Genomic DNA, 21,274 nt, shown 5'->3' on the forward strand with positions numbered 1-21,274 from the left:
GGAGTTAGGGGCTGGCATTTTGTCCACTAAACCAGGTGAACCCGAGGAAGTACCTAGCCCATTTTGCTCATTGCCACCAGAAGATTCTTCAACTGAATTACATTCGGATTGGGTCCTCAAGAAGGTGAATGATATGCGGCATTGCTTGGGTATGTCCTACGAGGGCTTTGAGGACCAGTTGCAAGCTTTACTCATCGCTATGAGAGCGGGTCAGCCTTCTTTGGCTAAATCTATTGTTAAGAAGGACAGGGAACTTAAAAGACTGGTCTATTCCATAAACTATGATGTAAGGAAGGGCAACACGAGCAAGGGACAACTTAAAGATAGGGTGAATCTTGGTGATCCATGAAGCCAAAGATTCTAGCCTAGAATGTTCAAGGCTTAACTGACCTGAAAAAGCGCCTCACAATCAAGAACTTATTATGGGAATGGAAGGCAGATGTTATTTATTTTTAGGAAACGAAACTAAAATATATCCATAGAAACATCATTAGAAGCTTGTGGCATTGTTCGTATGCAGGATGGACCACTCTCGCTTCTAAGGGTGCTTTAGGGGGAATTCTAGTGTTGTGGGACAAAAGAGCAATTAACCTCGTAGATGAATGTGTTGGAAAATTTTCAGTAGCTTGCTCTTTCTCTAATGTGGATGATGGATTTTGTTGGGGCTTCGTAGATGTTTATGAGCCTAACTATGATAGCAGCAAAAAATTTCTTTGGGATGAGATAGCTGGCCTTTGCAGTTGGCGGGATGTATCATAGTGTATAGGGGTGATTTCAACATCACTTAGTTTCCGAGCGAGAGGTCAGGGGTTTCTAGTTTGGATTCAGCCATGGCTGATTTCTCCACCCTCTTGTTTGATCTAGACTTGGTGGATCTCCCCTTAGCAGGGGGCGATTTTACCTGGTCAAATGGAAGGGCATGGTCGAGTTTGGACAGATTCATCGTTTCTTCCTCTTGGGAGGCCCACTTTCCCACCCTATGCCAAAAACGGCTCTCCCGCCTTTGCTCAGATCATTTTTCCCTTTTACTAGACTGTGGGGGTATTCAAGAGGGACGCCGTTACTTTAAGTTCCAGAACATGTGGTTGAGAAAGTCAGCATGTGGTGGGCATCTTACCAGTTCACAGGCACTCCTAGCTTTATACTAGCTGGGAAACTAAAAGTTTTGAAAAATGATCTAAGAAAATGGAACCTGGAAGTCTTCAGGAACATCAATGACCAGCAGAACAAACTCTTCATGGAACTACAACAATTTGATGAAAAAGAAGTAGAAAGGACATTATTAGATAATGATAGGGCAAGAAAATTGACTGTTGTTACTGAACTAGAAAAAGTTACTACTATGGAGGAGATTATGTGGAGACAAAAATCACGGGCCCTTTGGTTGAAAGAATGGGATAGGAGCACAAAGTTTTTTCATAGAATTGCAAATTCCCATCGAAGAAATAATGTCATAGAGGTCCTCCATACGGATGGCAGAGTTTTACTGGGTAGAGATGTCATTAAGGAGCGTATTGTCCAATTTTATGAGAAGCTTTTGACAGAGCAATACACTTGGAGGCCCAAGGTTGACGGACTAGCCTTTGATTCTATTGACCACTCAAGCGCGGCTTGGTTGGAGAGGCCTTTTGATGAAAACGAGGTTCTTGGAGTGTTAAAAGGTATGAATAAAGATAAAGCCCCGGGACCTAATGGTTTTCCTATGGCTTTCTTTTATGCTTGTTGGGATATTGTTAAGGAGGATCTTATGAAGATTTTTTTTTTTAATTTCATACCCTTACAAAATTTGAGAAGAGCCTTAATGCTTCTTTCATCACCCTCATTCCCAAGAGGGTACGGTTGGTGAAAGTGAATGATTTCCGTCCCATAAGTTCGATAAGTGGGGTCTACAAGATCATTTCCAAAGTTTTAGTAAAGCGGTTGAGCGAAGTCTTGGAGAAGATCATTTTGAAATCCCAAAATGCTTTTGTGAAAGGAAGGCAAATTCTTGACTTAGCCCTCATCGCCAATGAGTGCCTGGAGAGTAGAGTCTGATCCGGCATTCCAGGTATCTTATGTAAACTAGACATGGAAAAGGCTTTTGATCATGTGCATTGGGATTTTTTGTTGTATATCCTTGATAGGTACGACTTTGGGGAACGATGGTGCCAGTGGATAAAGCACTGTATTACAATAGCCAGATTCTCTGTTTTGGTCAATGGCACTCCTGAAGGCTTTTTCAACAGTTGTCGGGGTTTGAGACAAGGGGATCCTATCTCCCCGCTATTATTTATTCTTGTCATGGATGTGCTGATTAGAATGCTGAGAAGGGCGGTGGAAGGGGGTTTTCTCTCTGGTTTCACGGTGGGCGGTTCCACACATGCCAGCTTGACAGTCTCCCACCTTCTCTTCGCCAATGATACATTGATTTTCTGTGACCCAGACCAGGAACAGTTCCTCTCTTTATGAGCACTTCTTCTTTGTTTTGAAGCTGTATCAGGCCTTGAGGTGAATTTATCCAAGTCAGAAGTAGTCCCCGTTGGCTCGGTCAACAACCTAAGTACGGCGGCAGCCATCCTGGGTTGCAAGGTTTCATCCTTGCCTATGAAGTATCTTGAACTTCCCTTGGGGGCCCCTCATAAATCTAAGACAATGTGGGAAGGTATTATCGAGAAGATTGAAGGAAAACTAGCAGGATGGAAGAGAATCTACTTGTCTAAGGGGGGAGAAAGGGTACAAGTGTTTATTTGAGAGTTAAGGATAATTTTGGATATTTTGAGTTGATGAGTTAAGGATATTTTCGAGTCTTTTGGGAGGTTTTAATTTATGTTATTGAGAATTTCTTTGTTTTCCCTATAAAGGAACATGGATATTTGGATTGAATGAGTAAATTAATATTTTATGGAGTTTTTTCTAGATTTCATAGTTGTGATATTGATGTTGATATTAAGTAATAAGAGCTAACTCTCCGGACCTCCGGGAATAGGGTGTTACAACTGGGTCCCTGTCAGACACTTTGGTTTTTGGAAAACCATGCAATTTGAAAACTGGCCCGAAAAACACCTTAGCCACTTCTTGAGTTGTATAGGGATGTGATAGGGCCATGAAATGTCCATATTTAGTGAAACGATCCACCACAACAAAATTACATAGCACCCTTTAGACCTTGGCAACCCTTCCACAAAATCCATTGAAATATCGACCCAAGCTTGTTGGGGTATGGGGAGAGGTTGTAGGAGACCAGCTGGAGGTAGTGTCTCATAATTAGAAGCTTGACATATTTTGCACTCCCTCACCTACATTTTATTGTCTTTTTTCATACCTAGCCAATAGAAGTCCCTTTTAGCCCTTTGATAGGTCTTTAAGTACCCCAAAAGACTAGCTATAGGGTCGGTGTGAATAAATTGCAATACTTTCAGTTTGAAAGGTGAATCTAGAACTATGAAGATTCTGCCTTTCCTCAAGATTATCCCTTGCTATAATGTGGTCCCTCTAGGGACCTCTTGATGGTTCAACAATTTATCCATCAAATCTAAGGCTTTGTAATGTTTTTATAGCTTAGTTTCAACTCTTCCACCCAATTTGAAGTGGGAAACGAAATCTAGGTAAACAATCCGACATCTTCATTTTCAATCTCCCCTTTACTCGACAGTGCATCTGCCACGATGTTCTCCCTTCCCCTCTTGTACTCAATCTTAAAATCGTAGCCTATAAGCTTACTCAACCATTTGTATTGAGCTTCCATCACAATTTTTTGCTCCAGTAGAAATTTCAATGCTTGTTTACCCGTATTGATGGTAAATGATTGCCCCAAAAGATAGAGCTACCATTTTTGCACAGCTGTCACCATGGCCAGAAACTCCTTCTCATATGTTGAGAGTAATAGAACCCTTTCCTTCAACATTTTACTAAAAAAGGCAATAGGCTGCCCCGACTGCATAAGGACAGCACCTATACCCTTCTCGCTAGCATCACAGTACTCCAAGGTAAAAAAGGCCTTGAAAAATCTGGTAGTGCAAGGACGGGTGGCTGTGTCACCGCTTCTTTTAACTTAAAAAAAATCCAGTTCTACCTCTTGGGTCCACACAAACCCATTCTTTGTCAAAAGTTGAGTAAGTGGAGTTACTAACAGCCCATAATGCCTTATAAATTTTCTATAACACCCCGTTAACCCCAAGAACCCTCTCAAGGCCTTAGGTGTCTTAGGGGTTGGCCAATCCAACATTGACTAAATTTTTGAAGGGTCAGCCTTAACACCTTGCCCAAAAATTATGTGACCCAAATAATCCACTTCTTCCATAGCAAATCGACACTTAGATTTTTTGGCATACAAGTAGTGCAATTTCAGCATGTTTAAAACCTGTCTCAAATGATTCTCATACTCCTCCCAAGATATACTATATACCAATAGGTCATTAAAAAAATAAAAAATAAAACAAGCACAAATTTCCTCAAAAAGGGTTTGAATACATTTATTCATTAACCCTTGAAATGTAGCTAGAGCATTGGTGAGGCCAAAAGGCATCACCAAAAACTTGTAATGTCCCTCATGGGTATAAAAAGCTGTCTTAGGAAGTCACTAGGCACCACTCTCACTTGGTGATAGCCTGACAGTAAGTTGAGCTTAGAGAAGATCACTGCTCTTAAGAGTTCATCCAACAACTCATCTATAACTGGAATAGGAAAATTTGCCTTTACTATTTCTTTGTTAAGTGCCCTATAATCCACGCAAAGTCGGCAACTACCATCAGCTTTACAAACTAGCAAAATTGGAGCTGAAAAAGGACTAGAACTAGGTCTAATCATGCCCAATTTCAACAACTCAACCACCATATTTTCAATTTCTATTTTTCGGTAATATGGATATTGATAGGGTCTATTTGTTATGGGTTGAGTGCCCTCCTTGAGGACTATTTGATGGTCATGGGTACAAGGTGGGGGTAATCCTTGAGTTTCATTGAACACCTCTTTAAACTCTTCTAGCAATTCTGAAAATGGTTCACCCACATTCCCATACTCCTGTTATTCTTCCCCAACACACGTAATTTGTAAGAGAATTCCCTTCCCTTTGGCCATAGTGGCCTCGAACATTTTTGCACTATCCTCCACAACTGAAGGATTCAGTTTCAACCCTTTCAATTCTATTGCCTTCCCGTCCCACCCGAAGCTCATTAGTAACTTCGAAAAGTCCAAAGTGATAGGGCCCAAGGTCTCTAACCATTGGACTCCTAGTACAATATCACTACCCGTTAGGTCTACTAAATGAAGAGGAGGTTGGAGCGAATTGCCTTGTACTTTCATCTACATTGTTCTGCATAACCCTTCACTGGTAGCTACAACTTGGAGACCAAGGTTGAATCTATAAAGTTGTGTGAGTTACCCAAGTCTACTAAAATCACCACTTTCTCCTCATTGATACTTCCCACCAACCTCATAGTTCTTACAGTAAGTTCCAGATATAGCAACCAAGGAAATCTCGAGTTCTGCTTTGTTGCTGGCCAGTATCTCTATTTGCTTGTTTTCTTCATCTTTCCCACAAAGTTCCTTCTCTTCCTCTTCCACTACTTCTTTATTTTACTTGCATGAAATAAATTCTAGGATTTTTGTAACTATGAGTTGGGTTCCATTTCTCGTTGCAATGGTAGCATAGACCCTTTTTTCGTAAACCCCATTGGTTTCTTCCATTTGTTGTAACTATCATTGGAATAAGAATGCTGGACAAAATTTCCCCCAGTAACTGTAGTGGTCTTTGCTTCCATTGGTTTGCTATATTTTCTAGTACTGCTATGATATTCTTCTTGCATTTTCGCCAACCTATACGCTGCAGTTAAATTTACCGGGTTCAACATGTGGATTGGAATGTGAATTTTGTCCTTCAAGCCACTAAGGAAACAACTCAACTTATGGTCATCCGAGAGCCCCCTCAAGCAGTTGAATAAAGTTTCAAATTGTGCCATATATCCAGCCACCAAACTGGTCTGCTTTAGCCTTGTCAATGCCTCCATGGGATTGTCATAGGCTTTTGGACCAAAATGAAGTAATAATGATTTGGAAAAAGCTTCCCAATCCCTACATAAACCCCCATCTGCAACGGTTTGGAACCACACAAAAGCATCCCCTTCCATGTGGTAGGAGGCCATCAACAATTGCTGAGGCAGTGCTGTTTGGTGGAATTAAAAGTAATGGTTGGCTTTGAAAAGTCACGCAGCAGGATTAACACATTGGAAATGAGGAAAGTCAAGTCTGACCCACCTAGGGTTGAACCTTCTCAAGTCTGGATTTTTAGGTTCTGGAGGAAATTCTTGGTTAAAGGGTGGAGTAGGAGGAGGAGGAGGTGGATTGTGATGTTGGGCGAAAAGGGTACGTATCATATCCTTAATTTTTTTTTGACATCTATTTTCACAGTACTAACATCTGTTTTCAATTCCAGGATTTCTTGATGGTGATAGTCAACTTGCTACTGTAAAGTTTCTTGTTGTTGGTGTTTAGATATTGTATTTTCGGTCATATTAATGTATGGGTCTGTTTGGGTTGGTTTCTTGGTTTGATATTGAGTATTGAAGATTGTAGTGTATGGTAGTGTATGGTTCTGTTTGGATTGGTGTCTGGGTTTGATATTACGTATTGGATATGGTAGGGTATGATAGTGTATGGGTTGGATGGGATTGTAAGAAGGATTGTTATTTCTGGGTGAATATATGTGGATTGGTTTGGATTTGATCTGTCTGGGTGGATTGGGTAGGATCGACGGCTTGTGATACCACTTGTAATCCGTTGATTTGCACAGATTATATATAAGAAATGTAGCAGGAACAGTATAGAAGATGACACAAGAGTGATGAAATACCTCAAATGTTAATGAGCATTGCTACTCATAAGCCTCATATACCACACACCATATATTTTTTATTTTTTAAAATTTTTTTAAATTTTTTTTTAGATTTATTCTTTTTAAACTAATTCAATTTTTCTATTCATTATTCATATACTAAACATTTGATAAAATAAAAAAATAAAAAAATTTAAAAAAAATAGATGGTGTGTGGTGTATGGGCTTATGTTTAGAATTTTTCAATGTTAATATGTCTTGGGGTATTCGAGGACCCCAATTCCTCCATAGAAGACAACCACCTAATAAATGAAAATGCTCCAGAATGAATCCAGAAATTCATCCAGACAGATACTTAACTGACTTAAAAGGAAATTACATAAAACTCGCTGGCATAACAGATTCCAAGACTAACCAAAAACACACCGTTTAATTAATCAAAACTGTGCCATTTCCACCAATTTATTCAGTGACATCGTTTCCCCACAAGACTTGCTGAAGCTACGTCATTTGGAGATCTTCTGAAGACTTAACCAAACCCTGAAAGTACCTTCTTCACTTCGCATTTTGCAACTCACGCCTCCTTACCACCAAACCTCAAAGTCCTCACCTTTATCTCCATAGATCCCTGAGCTTACAACCTCCTAACAGAGGGTGGACGTGCGATGAGATGGTACACAACGCGGATGGCTGTTGTGCTTTGCAAGGGGCTTCATATGGTGGTGCGATAGCGTAGCTACGACTTGATAGCAGTTTAAGGTTGAGAAACTAGTTCGCGCGATTTGTGTCTGGCTTCCTTGGGCCCTACAAGAAGGGTATCCATGGTTTTGGTTTCTATGTATACGTGTACGGGATAATTGATTCGTCCATAGGTTTAAATACAAATTTATTTCTGGTCCTATTTTGGGCTCTAAAAAAGGGATTGGGCCATTTCAAGGTTCAGCTAAATTTTGAGATTTGTCTATAATTTTTTCGTGGGCCAAGTCACTTAACAATTTTAATTGGTCGATTTTAAATTTCAAAATAAGCTCAACTCGTCTAATAAATATATATGGGCTTATAAATATATTATTGGGCTTGATTCTAATTAAATAGGCGCCCATTTGATCTATAAATATTAAATGGGTGTTAATCCTATTGTTCAGTTTTATAAAAATAATTAATCCATTATAATAAATTTTGGCTCGTGGCCTATTCAAGATTATCTAATAAATCTTAATTGGAATTTCCAAAAATATTGACACATTAGCACCATCTATAATCATCCACTAAACCTTAATGGGCTTTAAAACAAACTTTTGGGTCTTTGAGCCTAAATAAAAATCCCTAAGTAATCTTAATAAATGATAACTCGTGAGCTTATCTATTATAGCTTATTAAACCTAACTTAATTCCAATAAAATTATACATATTCCAACACTATTAATATTGGATTGAGATCTTAGAGTATTAGCATAGTCAAATGTAAATGCAAACTAAAATTTAGCTAACAACCCCATTAAATTGTCTACGTTGAAAGAGGCAAATGTAAATTTTTGGCTTACAAGCTATAGAAATTCTATATATTTATATGGTTACTATTCCCATCTATTGAATAATTTATGAATAATTTTTCTCTCTCTCTCTCTCTCTCTCTCTCTCTCTCTCTCTCTCTCTCTCTCTCTCTCTCTCTCTCTCTCTCTCTCTCTCTCTCTCTCTCCAATCCAATGTAGGAATCTCTCTTGAATGGAATCAACAAAAGGCAAAACATGTGATTTGAACCAAATTTTATATTTTTTTCTTTGCCTAATCCAATGCTAATGCTTTTTTTTTTTTTTGTAAAGAGCCAGTAGTCACCCACATAGCAGGCCTGTTCCAAGTTTATTAAGAAACCCTCACTTGTGGCGAAGGAATACCGTAGTAACAAAAAGACACTTGGGGGCATACAATTAGCCCAAACCAAGTGCTAAAAAAGAGCCCAAACAAAAACCAGCAGACCAAAAACACAATACAACAAAAAAACAACGAAACCAACTTGCAAAAAAAAAAAAACAAATAGACCACCAAAAAAAACAAACCTATAACCGAATAGCCTGAAGACCAATTTTATCCACTTTCAATATACCTTTAAGCAAATGAGGCACGTCATTGTATGAACTCCATGTACCATTCTTCTGATCAGACGCCAAACGAGCCAAGAAATCTGCTCCTGCATTGCCTTTTCTGTATATGTGTTGGATCTCGACCTCCAAGGTTGCGACCATAACTTGTATCTTTTCCCAATAATCTTCAAGATACCATATACCACAACGCCTTTTTTGCAACCAGTGAACCACTAACAGCGAATCTAATTCAATCTCCACTCTTCCAATATTTAGGTCCTGACAATACTGAAGACCATAATAAAGCGCAATGAGCTCAGCCTCATTATTAGAGACATACCCTAACTCCTTCGCAAAAGCCCAAATAAGATGCCCATTCTCATCTCTAATAATGCCCCTGGCACCCATACGACCTGGATTTCCTAAAGAACTGCCATCCACATTTAATTTAAACCACCCCGGACTTGGTTTCATCCATTTCACCAACATAAAGTTTTTCCTCTTCACATGTTTACTAGAATAGAGAAAAAATTTAACACTCTTTCATCTCCATCAGTTATCTTTTTACTAACACGTAACCTGACACCCACCCATGCAATGGCTGCCTTAATAGAAGCCCAGAGAGAACTCACAACAACGTGTTTCCCTTCCATACATGCCTTACACCTCCACATCCAAAGGGACCAAGTCACAATAATAGGAACAAGAGCAAGCAGAGTACCTTTTTGAGTCGAATGAGTTGCACGCCTAAACCACAACTTCATAGTTGCTCTCCAAGATCTCTGTGAATCATAAGGCATCCCTAACTGTGTAGATACCCACCTCCAAATGTCAGCAGCAATCCTCCCATAAACAAGGACATGATCTTGATCTTCCACACACCCCTGCGTACAACATTCACATCTTGAGGCCAAAGGAATACCCAAAGAGCTAATACGACTATCAACAGTAAGGCTATAATGCAAAGCCTTCTAGATGGTAATCGAATATTTTTTTGGAAGAGCTGAATGCCAAATCCAGGTAGCCCATTCAGATTTTGGTGCACGAACACGAACACACTCCCAAGTCGATTTTGAGGAAAAAACCCCATTCAGATTAGGCTTCCAAATCAATAAATCTCCACCCTCTTTTTGTTCACCGAGACAATTAAGAATTTCTTCCATTTTAGTGTCCCCTACCAATCTATGTAACAAATCCATATCCCAACCATTATGAAGCCTACATTCCCGAACTTTCAAAAGAGGATAATCAGATATATCACAAGAGTTGACAAGAGCTCCCGATTTAAGCCAAGGATCTCTCCAAAAAGACACATTACCATCCCGAACCCTCCACCAAGAATTGCCTAAAACCTTTGGAAAATACCCACAATATGCTTCCAAAAAACTGTTCCTTTCCGTTGATCTACCAAAGTCACATGCTGATTTTTCACATACTTCTGCTTGAAAAAATTGGCCCACAAAGAATCACCTGTCAATAAATTCCAAGCCAGCTTCATAAATAAAGATTCTTGGACTTCTTCTAATTTTCGAAGACCCAAACCTCCTTCTTGAATAGGAGAACAAATATTATTCCAATTTACCCAATGACGCTTTTGCTTACCATTCCATGAACCCCAGAAAAAATTACTCATAAGCCGCTTTAAGGCTGCCATGACAGCCTTAGGAGCATGCAAAACAAAGAGCAAATGAATAGGGATACTGGCTAGGACATGTCTCAATAAGAGAAGACGGGTACCAGAAGATAGAAGCCTATTCTGCCAGCCTTCCAATTTCCATCGAATGCAGCATAATAAATCATCAAAATACGATATTTTCAGACGACCTACCATGAGCGAGACTCCCAAGTACTTGGCCGGGAAAAAACCTTCTGAGAACGATGTCAACAGTAAAGATCTCCTTTTCCGAGCATTAGAAGCATACTCAGAAAAAAAGATTGAGGACTTCTCTCTACTCACCACTTGACCAGACTAGGCTTCATATAACTCAAAAGTATCTCTAACTTCTTTCAAAGAAGCTCTTCCACCATTAACAAACAACATAACATCATCAGCATATAATAAATAAGAAATAAGAGGCGTACCTCGGGATGAGAGAACGGAACAATATGACCACTCAGAAACTTATGCTTTAAAAGCCTGGAGAGCACCTCCTCAACGAGAATAAACAAATATGGCGAAAATGGGTCACCTTGGCGCAAACCTCGCACACTGGAGAAAAAACCTTTAGACGACCCATTCATAACCACCGAGAACCAAGGAGTCGAAATACAATTTCTGATCAAATTGCAGAACCTCCCAGAAAAACCAAATGAAGCCATAACATGGATTAAAAAGTCTCAATCGATGCTATCATAGGCCTTAGCCATGTCCACTTTAATAACAATATTACCACCCCTAACCTTTTTATTAATCATGTGTATCATTTCTTGGGCCAAAGAAATATTCTCAAATATGCTTCACCCAGGAAGAAAAGCACCTTGTTCTGAAGAGATGATTCTGTTAAGAACAGGAGATAATCTTCTAACCAGGATCTTGGAAAAAGCTTTATACACCACTGAACATAAACTGATAGGGCGGAACTTATCAAAACTAGTAGGCCGCTGCATTTTTGGAATGAGAACAATGTAAGACGCAGAGTAAAACCTCGGCATTGGAGTGCCAAGGAACAATTCCCGAACCGCTGCCACGACGTCAGCTTCAACAATATCCCAACATGCCCTATAGAATCCAGATCCAAAACCATCTGGACCCGGGCTACTATCCACAGGAATAGAAAACATAGCCTCTTTAACCTCTTGGATTGAAGGGAACTGGAGGAGATTAGCATTTTCCTCCTCAAAAATAGAATTTTGCACCAAATGTGACAAGTCAGGCAGAACTCTTGAAGCACGCGCCTGAAGAAAAGAACTGAAATAATCCACAGCACCTGAATGAATATCTTCCGGAGAATTTAAACACGTCCCATTTGGACACCTCATATCCTGCACAAAAGGTTTATTAAGAGAAACAAAAGTTTTAAAAAACTGAGCCGAGGCCTCTCCTTTCTCCATCCACCTAAGCTTCACCTGCTGTGAAAGCCTTGTTTTTTCTCTTTTCATCCAAACTGCAAGATCTTCCTTGGCCTCCAATAAAACTTGCTCTGTATCTTTTGAAAAACCCTCATGGAGTTGGCTTTCTAACTGTTCAATTTTACTCTCCAATTCTTGGATCTTTGTCTTCGTATGACCAAAAACACGATGATTCCAGTCCTTTAAGACTATTTTCACTCTCTTTAACTTAGTAGCAAGGCCACGAAGACCCATAGTCTCAATCGAATGCCTCCAAGTATCATTAACCACCTCCCAAAAGTTACTATGAGACACCCACATTTGCTGAAATTTAAAGGAGGAAGGACCATAGCGATGCCCCAAATTCTTAAACACAAAGGACAACGGGGCATGATCAGAAATTGTCCGTGCCATATATTTACATAAAGCGTCCGGAAAAACACCTGCAGCCACAACATTCATTAAACATCTATCTATTTTCGACCAACTCCGAGCTAGTCCCCTCTGACCATTACACCATGAGAATTTACTCCCCACAGCTTTCATATCAACGAGACCACAGTTATCAATAAACTCATTAAATTCATCAATGGCAACTCGCAATCTCGGTCTACCACCACGATGTTCCTCCTCCCCACAAATAATATTAAAATCACCTAGGCATAACTGAGGTGCATCTTGTACTGCATCAAGTTGCAACAATCTCCAAAGCTCCCGTCTTTCTACATGATTACATTTAGCATACACCACAGAAATAACAACCTGCTGAGAATCCATGCTCATAGAAACAGTCACATGTTGGGCATTCTAACTAATAATCGATAAATGCAAATCTTCTTTCCAGATTAACCAAAGCTCTCCACCAACACAAAAATTTGAAAAACAGCAATCAAACTTCAATAAATTTTGCAGGCTAACCATCCTGTAATCATCAGCAAAAGGCTCAGCTAACATAATAAAATTCAAATTTAATTTCCTTACCAACTTACAAACCCTTCTTTGAGATGTTCTAAGGCCCCGGATATTCCAGAACATAGGGTTGCATATCATAGATTCATACGAACAGGTTTGCTTGGAACCCGGGTCGAACTTCTAAGTAAACGTCCCCCTTTTGGCAATTTCTTTCCATTTTTTGCATCATTGTCCGAGAGATAAATTTTATTCTTTCCATCCTCCTTTTCGGGTTCAGAGCCACAATCATCCTTACTATGCATTCCCACAGCCTCTTGCACTGACATGTCAATATTCTGCTCATCCATAGAATTTCCTACTAACCCATTTTCATTCTCCACCTCATCAAGCCCTTCCTCAATCCCCTCCCCATAATTAATAGACAACCTACGTTGGTCATTTTGTTGATTATTAACCTCCATCATAGACAAGCCAAGCCGAAGATCAACATCATCTACACTTTTAGTAGCACCCGACTCACCATTCAAACCCTGAATATGTGACATAGTTTCAGCTCCCATAGTTTCATCTAGCAGCAATACCACCTCCATATTTCCATTCTTCCCAACCTCAATGTTTCCAGACGTCCCAACAGCCCCTGAATCAATTAAAAGCTCCTCAGAATTTCCATTACTTGCATCTGTCCGTGACACATCCTCCACATGGCCAAACATCCCCACGGCCCCTGCATCCAGCAACGTATTTCCAGAACCCAAACCAGCGGATTGAGCCTCAGGCCCCTGCGCACTAGCCAACATCGAGTCCTCCATCAACGAGTCCTTCAACCTATTACACTAGGCAAAATTCTGAACCTCTATATCAGGACTTACATTAATTCCCACCTCCATAACCGGCTCAATAACTGTCACTTCAACTTTCCCAAACTCTGCTGCCGAAATACTTGGATCATCCACCACTGCCTTTTCACCACTCTCAATAACCGACTCTACATTGATCATCTGGTGTTCAGAAAGACATTGAGGTTTCGGCTTCCAGACCTGCAACTATTTCTCATCCATTTTTAACTTCCGATCATTCTTCGTTCTTGCCCCATCCTTCCATTTACATAGCTGTAAATTATGTCCCTGCAGTTTACATTTAGTACAATAGGCAAGCAATGTTTCATAAACAATATCAATGTACTGACTCCATTCCTGGTTTGGGGTTCCTATCCAAATTCCAGTAATCGGCGTTTTTCCAGCATCCATCTCCAAACACAATCTAGCCCCATCAGTTTTAGTGGCACACCGTGTAGCATTATCCCGACGTAAAAACCGGCCAATGGGAGCAACAATATTTCACAAGCAAGATTCATGGAAGAAATTTGGGGGTAAACCAGGGAGAAAGACCCATACCAGTACCGTTGCCGGCTCAGCATCCTCATCAAAATCGGGCTTCCAATGGAACCCACGATAGGGCACTCCTTCAATGTCATTTGCTTCTCTAGACAGAGCCTTCATGAAATCAGCTTCATTTGAGAACCGGACAAACACATTTCGGAGCTTTCTCATAGCCGAAACCACCGGTTGAGCGTCCAGCCCCCATCTACTCCTTATGAAAGCCCGAATAACATCAAGAGAAGGCCTCTGCTTGAGAAACTTGAGAACCATGGAGAACCTCCGGAAGAGGTTGCGGCGTCTGAGCGACCAGCTCGGCCAGGTACCTCTGCCGCCCAGACGGCACCGATGGCCCAGGAGGGGCCATGGCGGCAGCCATGGAACAAGAACAAAAACAAACCAAAGATACCGTAGGGTTCTTTGAGAGAAAAAGGGTAAAACCGTCAAAATACCAATTCACCAATTATTTGTCTTCTTTTTTTGTTCTTTTAATCCTCAATATATACATGAGAAGCACAAAGTATGTCTAAAGTATTGATACGGCTCATCATGCATGCGACCAATGTTTCTAGCCCCATTTTGGAGGAGTGTTTTCTGGTTCTAGCTAAGATTCTTTACATCCTTGTACAAGTTGTCTCTTATCCTTTAGTAGCAGTTACTATTGTAGTTTTGTAATCTCCCTCCCCTAGGGGACAACCCTCTAGCCCCCCATTTTGGAGGAGTGTTCTCTGGTCTGGCTATGATTTTTAACATTATGGTACAAGTTGTTTCATCAACTTTGGAACCTTCAACAAGCCCTCCGAACTTAAACATTTTAGGAAGTCTTGGTAAGGACTAAATGAAGAAGTAAGGCCTGAACAAGTGCCCAAGAAGGGGAAAAAATCCCTTTACAAGGGGAAGTAATGATAATTCATGTATTGACTCCTCTCTTTGTTATCCACGTGTTGTTTTTTTCTTTTTCTTTTTTCCTATTTCTATAAGGGGTGAGAGATTTCAAACCTAGATTTTCTATTTGGAGAACTAGGCCATATTAGGCTCTTGGCTGTTATCCACGTGTTTTGGTTGTTGGAATGATAGGGGTTTGAACGATCCTATAAACCAAGCATAAATAAAGGGATGGGTCAAGGAGTTTTACATGTATCTTATGGGCCTAGTTGAGACTATGGTAAAGAGTACAGTAAAGATAATATCATGAGTACCCCTTCTAAGCATTGGATTTTTTTTTTTTCCCCCATAGCTACCAACACTAGGATTTGGGTGGGTTAGAACCCACATGAGGTATGCCAATTTTATAAGCCACACTCAGCAAGCCATTCATTGTAGAGCCTTTGATATTTCCCAATCTTGGTGCTATTATGTGTCTATGGTGTATTGAGATAATTGTCTGGTGAAAAGGAAAATGCTATGGTCGATTAAATTTCTTATTTGTACTCTAATGGTGTCTCCATGAATGATGGTTGGAGATTTTAATATGGTTTGAGTCCATTTGGAATGTTGGGGGTCCCCAAGTAAGTATAATTGGATGCTTAACCTCAACCATTAATTGCTTCACCCAAGCCAAACTTGATGAGTTGAGATATGGAGGGCAACTATTCAAGTGGACTAACAAAAGAGTTTTATCGCCATTCTTCAAAAATTGAATCTAGTCCTTGTTAATTGCTACTAGAATGAGGGATTCTCTAAATCCTTGACTCATTTCCACCCATTTGTTGTTTCATATCACTTTTGCTATGATATCAAGTTAACTATGCTTTCAGTGTTAAAAGTGCATACCATCTCAAGTTGAGCAGAAAAAAGAGGGGAAAAGGAGAATTTTCGTAAAGAATGATGGAAAATACTTTGGAGGATGAATGTTCTAGGGGTGGTGAAGACTCTCATGTGGAAGGCACTCAATAACTACTTACCAAAAAGGATGAATTTGTTTGAAAGGAGAGTAGTTAAAACTCTTTGCTACCCCATTTGTGAGAGAGAGGAAGAAACCATCTGTCATGCAATTTGAAGTTGTACAACTGCTACAGATGTGTGGGCAGAAAATTTTTGTTTTGTACAAAAATGACATTTAATGAAGTGGATGTGAATACTATCTCGAAGAAAATGGTAGAGAAGCTGACGAGTGAGGATTTAGATATTGTGGCAACTGTTGTAAGAAACATTTGGATGAGAAGAAATGGATTTGTATTTGAGAATAAATTTCTTAGTCCTAAAATGATTTTCAACCATGCCAATACCAGTGTAACTGAATATTAGCAAGCACAAGGTAACCCAAGTAAGAGAATAGAGAGTAATCTAGAGATCAGGAACATGGTAAGGTGGAAAGCACCTGTGGAAGGCATTGTGAAGGTTAATTGAGATCCTGCTTTGACTCATAAAATAAGAAGATGGGGGTAGGAGTGGTTATCAGAGATGAAGAATGGGAAGTTCTATCTTCCCTATGCATGTCAAAAGAACAAGTTACTTTGCCACTTATAAAAGAGATCACTGCTTTATTGAAGGCCCTAAAGCTATGTGCAAAGTTAAATGTTGATAAGGTTGTGATAGAAAGGGATGCTCTAGGGATCATCAAATCAGTAAATAGTGCAAAAGGCAACTGGGAATGGCATGGGTAGTTAGTACAAGACATCAAGGGAATTCTCATCAATATATCCGATTGGAAAGTTGAACATTACCCAATTGGAAAGTTCACCATACATATAGGGAAGGAAATAAGGTAGCTCATTTTTTTTTTTTTTAAATGCTTATGATGTAAATGATGAACAGGTTTGGATAAAAGATGGTCTGGCGGGATGTTTTAGTTTTGTTATACAAAACAAGCTATGTATTGATTAATTCTTGATGAATATAGAAGTATGATTTTATTAAAAAAAAAATAACTATGCTTTCCAAAACCAACTTTTCTTGTAAGTTTTTCTTTTAATTTTTGAGCAATCACCCAACTTTTTTGGAAGTTGTAGCCAATACCATGGTGGGAACCCATTGCTCCTCATATATACCATTTTTGTGTGAAGCTAGGAAGAGCTAAAGCGGAGTTAAGAGAAACTTAATTCATTCCTACTTCTCTAACATCTTGACCAAGATTCTCACAATGAGTGTTAAATTTGTAATATCCTAGATTGAGTATCAAAATATAGAAAGATTGTGAATGGGGTTGATTTTTTTTTTTCATAATGATTTTAAAGGATTCCAATTGTAATTTTGACCAGCCCTTTCGAAGTATAGACCTATATTTGGCTTAGGCTTTCCTTAATTTTTTGCAAATAATATCGGCGACAATCTCAATTAGAAAATGTACTGTGTGACCTGAGTTGTGCCATATATGATGGAATGACTTGTCAAGGATGCCACAGATTTAAAAGATAGATATTGTAATTCCCTAGCTTGAGTAAGGGAATGTAATGAATAAGATCCCTACATTACTTAAAAGAGAGAAGCTTTTTTCCATTTATAATGAATGATTCCATACGATTTTGATTATTACTTTGACTAACCCTTTGGAGTATAGGTCTATGTGGCTTGATCTTTATTTAGGTTGTCACAAATAAGCTCATCTCCAATCTAGAAGCCCCTATTTTTTTCCTCATTTTTAAGTGTTAAATAAGATTAATTCGAATTATTTCAAGGAGTAGAATTCCCACAAGGCCCGAATCTTTGCTCATCTTACAGCCCATGTCACTTTATTGTTTGCACCTCTACGTTACTTAGAAGGCTCTACTTGAGTCTCTTAAAAAATTCGATGCTTTAAGATCAAGAAATCTAGATGGTTTGTCTAGAAAATTGTAGAGAGAGGAGAGTTTTTTTTTTTTTTGTACGTACAGTTTTTCCACACACCTTAATTTAATGTAAGTAAAACTCTTGTTTAAAGAGTTTTCACACGAGATGTTAAGTGGTAGTGGTGGGGAGTTAATTAATAACTTCCCCACCCATATAGGCACAACATGAGTCATGGGGTACCCACTACCAAAATCTCCCACTTATCCACAATGAGTGCTATGCCCATTAATAATCTTTTCCTAATATCTCAATCAATTATCCCTAATATAGAAAACAAAACTTGCGACCTGATGAGAAGGCAAAGAGTAGCAGTACTATGTTAAGTCACCATCATACTAACATAGTACATCACTCATAATATCTCATCTATACCCCAAGGCTCTTTGATCTCACTAGGTCAATGATCTCACGAGTTTAAAACTCAAAGCAATTCTTGACCTCACATTAGATAATATTCTCATGATTATGTTGAGTAAAAAATGACATAATTACCAGAGTTATGAGACATAAAATTACAAGTAAGAATCCAAAAAATATTCCTTCGACACTCAGGTCAATACAATTAGACTTGACTAATTTCCTAGATATGCTCTATAAGACCGTATCATTTGTAGCCCTAAGAAAACATGCTAAAATAGCAAAATCAAGCTTTTATTTCATGACATAGTTCTAAGTTCAAGGGCATAGAAATAAATCATTTGTTGATCCATTAGGGCTCACAAAGGGATAGAGCAAGGACCCATCCAATCATTCCCTCATATGGTCATCTATAGCACGTATAGTATGAAATATATGTTACCGTAGAACTCCCACTTAATTGGATTTGTCACATTCAAACACTATAGGAATCTTAGTCCAGTCGCCACAAATGCGTAACTTGAGTTTCATAGCACAACCACTCATCTAATGTCTGCCCAAGATCTCACATTCTGCTTTAATCACATTCTGCTTTAATCAACCTTCATAAAATTCTAAAAATATTTTATATAAGACTCTTTAATGTCTCATCTTATCCAAGTTATGGTGACATTTTTTAAATTTATCTTGAATGCTCCAAAAGCATTAAGATATTTACTAGCTCACTTTCCAACCCCAAAGTAATCAATTTATCTCATCTTACTCAATATTCAAGTGCCAAGGTGATCATCCATTCTATTAACACATGATGGCAATATTATCCTCAAAGTGGACATGGCTAAAGCATATGATCGGGTTGATTGGTCTTTGTTATTGGCAATCCTTCATAGCTTCAGGTTTTCTCCTTAGGTTTGTAATTTAATTGGGTTTGTATTTCGTCTCCTTGGTACTCTGTTATGATGAATGAAACATCTAAAGGTTTTTTTCGATGAGGTCGTACTTTGCGTCAGGGGGATCCTCTTTCTCCCTACCTGTTTATTATTCTTCAAGAGATTATTTCTAGACTTCTTAAGATAGTGTCATGGAGAAAATGTTTGATCAATTTTCTTAAGCTAGAGATACGATTCAAACCTCTCATCTCATGTGTACTAATGATGTGGTGATTTTTACAAATGGTAGCACGAGATCAATTCATGAGCATATATCTATCTTTGATAAATATGAGACTTGGTCAGGACAAAGGATCAATAATGAAAAGACAGCTATGTTCTTTTCTCAAAAAAATCCTCTGGGTTGCAAGAGAGCTCTTAAGCATTTGATTGGGTACTCGAAGGGTTTTTTTCCTTTCAAATACTTAGGAGAGACTTAAGCAAGTTCATCTAAAGGAGATGGTTAATAAAGTCTATCATAAAATTAGTGTTTAGAAGATGAAGCTTCTCTCTTCAGGAGGTTATCCAATTCTCCTTAGGCATGTACTTTCTAGCATGGCGTTGCATTTGTTTACTGTTTTACAGGTCCCTTAATCTATCATCAAAGAGTTACATCGCTTGATGAGTACTTTTTTTTTGAGGCAAGGCTAATAGGGGAGGTAAGAAAAAATGGGTGGCTTGGTCACACATGTATAACCCTATGGTAGAAGATAGTTTGGGTTTGCGAAACCTGAATGATATGTAGAAGGCCCTCCATCTGAGGTTTGCTTTGAATTTAATCCAAGGTAATTCTTTATGGGTTCATTTTTTCAAAGATAAATATGTGGATTTTAAACCATGGTTTCTTATCAATTTGAATAAGGGTACAAAATTTTGGAAGATGATTGTTAAATATATTCCATTGGTTCTTGAGAACCCTAAGTGGCATATCAGGGAAGGAAATCTTTTCGTTTGGTATGACAAATGGAGGGATTGGGGTCCTTTATTTACTGATTTTCCAATTGTGGGTAGCCCTCAACTTAAAGTCATGGATTGTAAACTATCTAATTCATGGGATGTGTACTTATTGGTTAGTTTGGTGGGGTATGAAACTATTAATGATATTCTTGAATCATTAACAGTTTGCAAGGGACGTTCAAATGCGTTGATATAGATGAAGCATGATAGTGATTGTTTTTCTAATGAATCATCTTAGGATTGCATCCGTATTAGGGGTTCCACTATGGATTGGCAAGAAAATGTGGCATAATCTACTTCCATTGAAGGTTTCAGTTTCTATGTGGAAGGTTTGGAATAATGCTTTCAATGTTGATTATCACCTCCGTTGAGTGGGTGTACCGATTGTTTCTAAGTGTGATAGTTGTGTCAAGGGTAATTATGAGGATCAAAATCATATTTTGTTTGAAGTGGAATTTGCTGCTCAGGTTTGGTGCCATTGTGGTGCTATTTTTGGGCTACTGCTCGGGGATACTTGGAAAGAGACGGTAATTGTATGGTTTCACCTTGTAGAGGCAAAACTTGGCTAGAGTTAGATGACTAAATGATAAGGTTTATCTTATCATTATTTGATTGAATTTAGATGAATGTAAAATAAGAGATGACTTAATCTTTAACAATATTGAGTTTATCTATATGTTAATAAGATTGTTTAGATAAGTCAGTTACATGTATTTCGAGTTCGTAAGATTCTACAATTATCAAGACCCGAAGTTGAACACAGATAATAAACTACAGTGAAGAGTTATCATGAAATGTCAGCAACCCATCAGAAAACATTCTCGCGACTGTCTCTACCTGTCAGCATAACCCTATTTCAATTAGGACTCTTTCCAGACCTAATAATTAAAGGGATTCAGTTTTGTATCTCTGAAGTAGTTTGAGCCACGAATTTTAGAGAGTATATTCTGAGCATTTGTGAGAGAAAATTCACTTGAGAATTTTCATTGAGTTTTTCATCTATTCTTGAGTGTGATCATACTTTGAGCGTGAAGGAAC

General features: G+C 38.8%; 2 protein-coding genes across 2 annotated transcripts; one reads left to right on the forward strand and one right to left on the reverse strand.

The window, feature by feature from the left end:
• Nucleotides 1-1,099: 1,099 nt before the first annotated feature.
• On the forward strand, nucleotides 1,100-2,448 carry LOC122301772. Its single transcript, XM_043113155.1, has 3 exons — nucleotides 1,100-1,642; nucleotides 1,795-1,979; nucleotides 2,124-2,448. Exons 1-3 carry the CDS (start codon nucleotides 1,100-1,102, stop codon nucleotides 2,446-2,448), a joined length of 1,053 nt encoding a protein of 350 aa, XP_042969089.1.
• An 8,898-nt stretch (nucleotides 2,449-11,346) lies between these two features.
• On the reverse strand, nucleotides 11,347-12,714 carry LOC122301773. Its single transcript, XM_043113156.1, has one exon. It carries the CDS (start codon nucleotides 12,712-12,714, stop codon nucleotides 11,347-11,349), a length of 1,368 nt encoding a protein of 455 aa, XP_042969090.1.
• Between the last annotated feature and the right edge of the window lie 8,560 nt (nucleotides 12,715-21,274).

This window comes from Carya illinoinensis, chromosome 2 (assembly GCF_018687715.1).
Source record: "Carya illinoinensis cultivar Pawnee chromosome 2, C.illinoinensisPawnee_v1, whole genome shotgun sequence".
In the NCBI taxonomy this organism is placed as follows: Eukaryota; Viridiplantae; Streptophyta; class Magnoliopsida; order Fagales; family Juglandaceae; genus Carya; species Carya illinoinensis.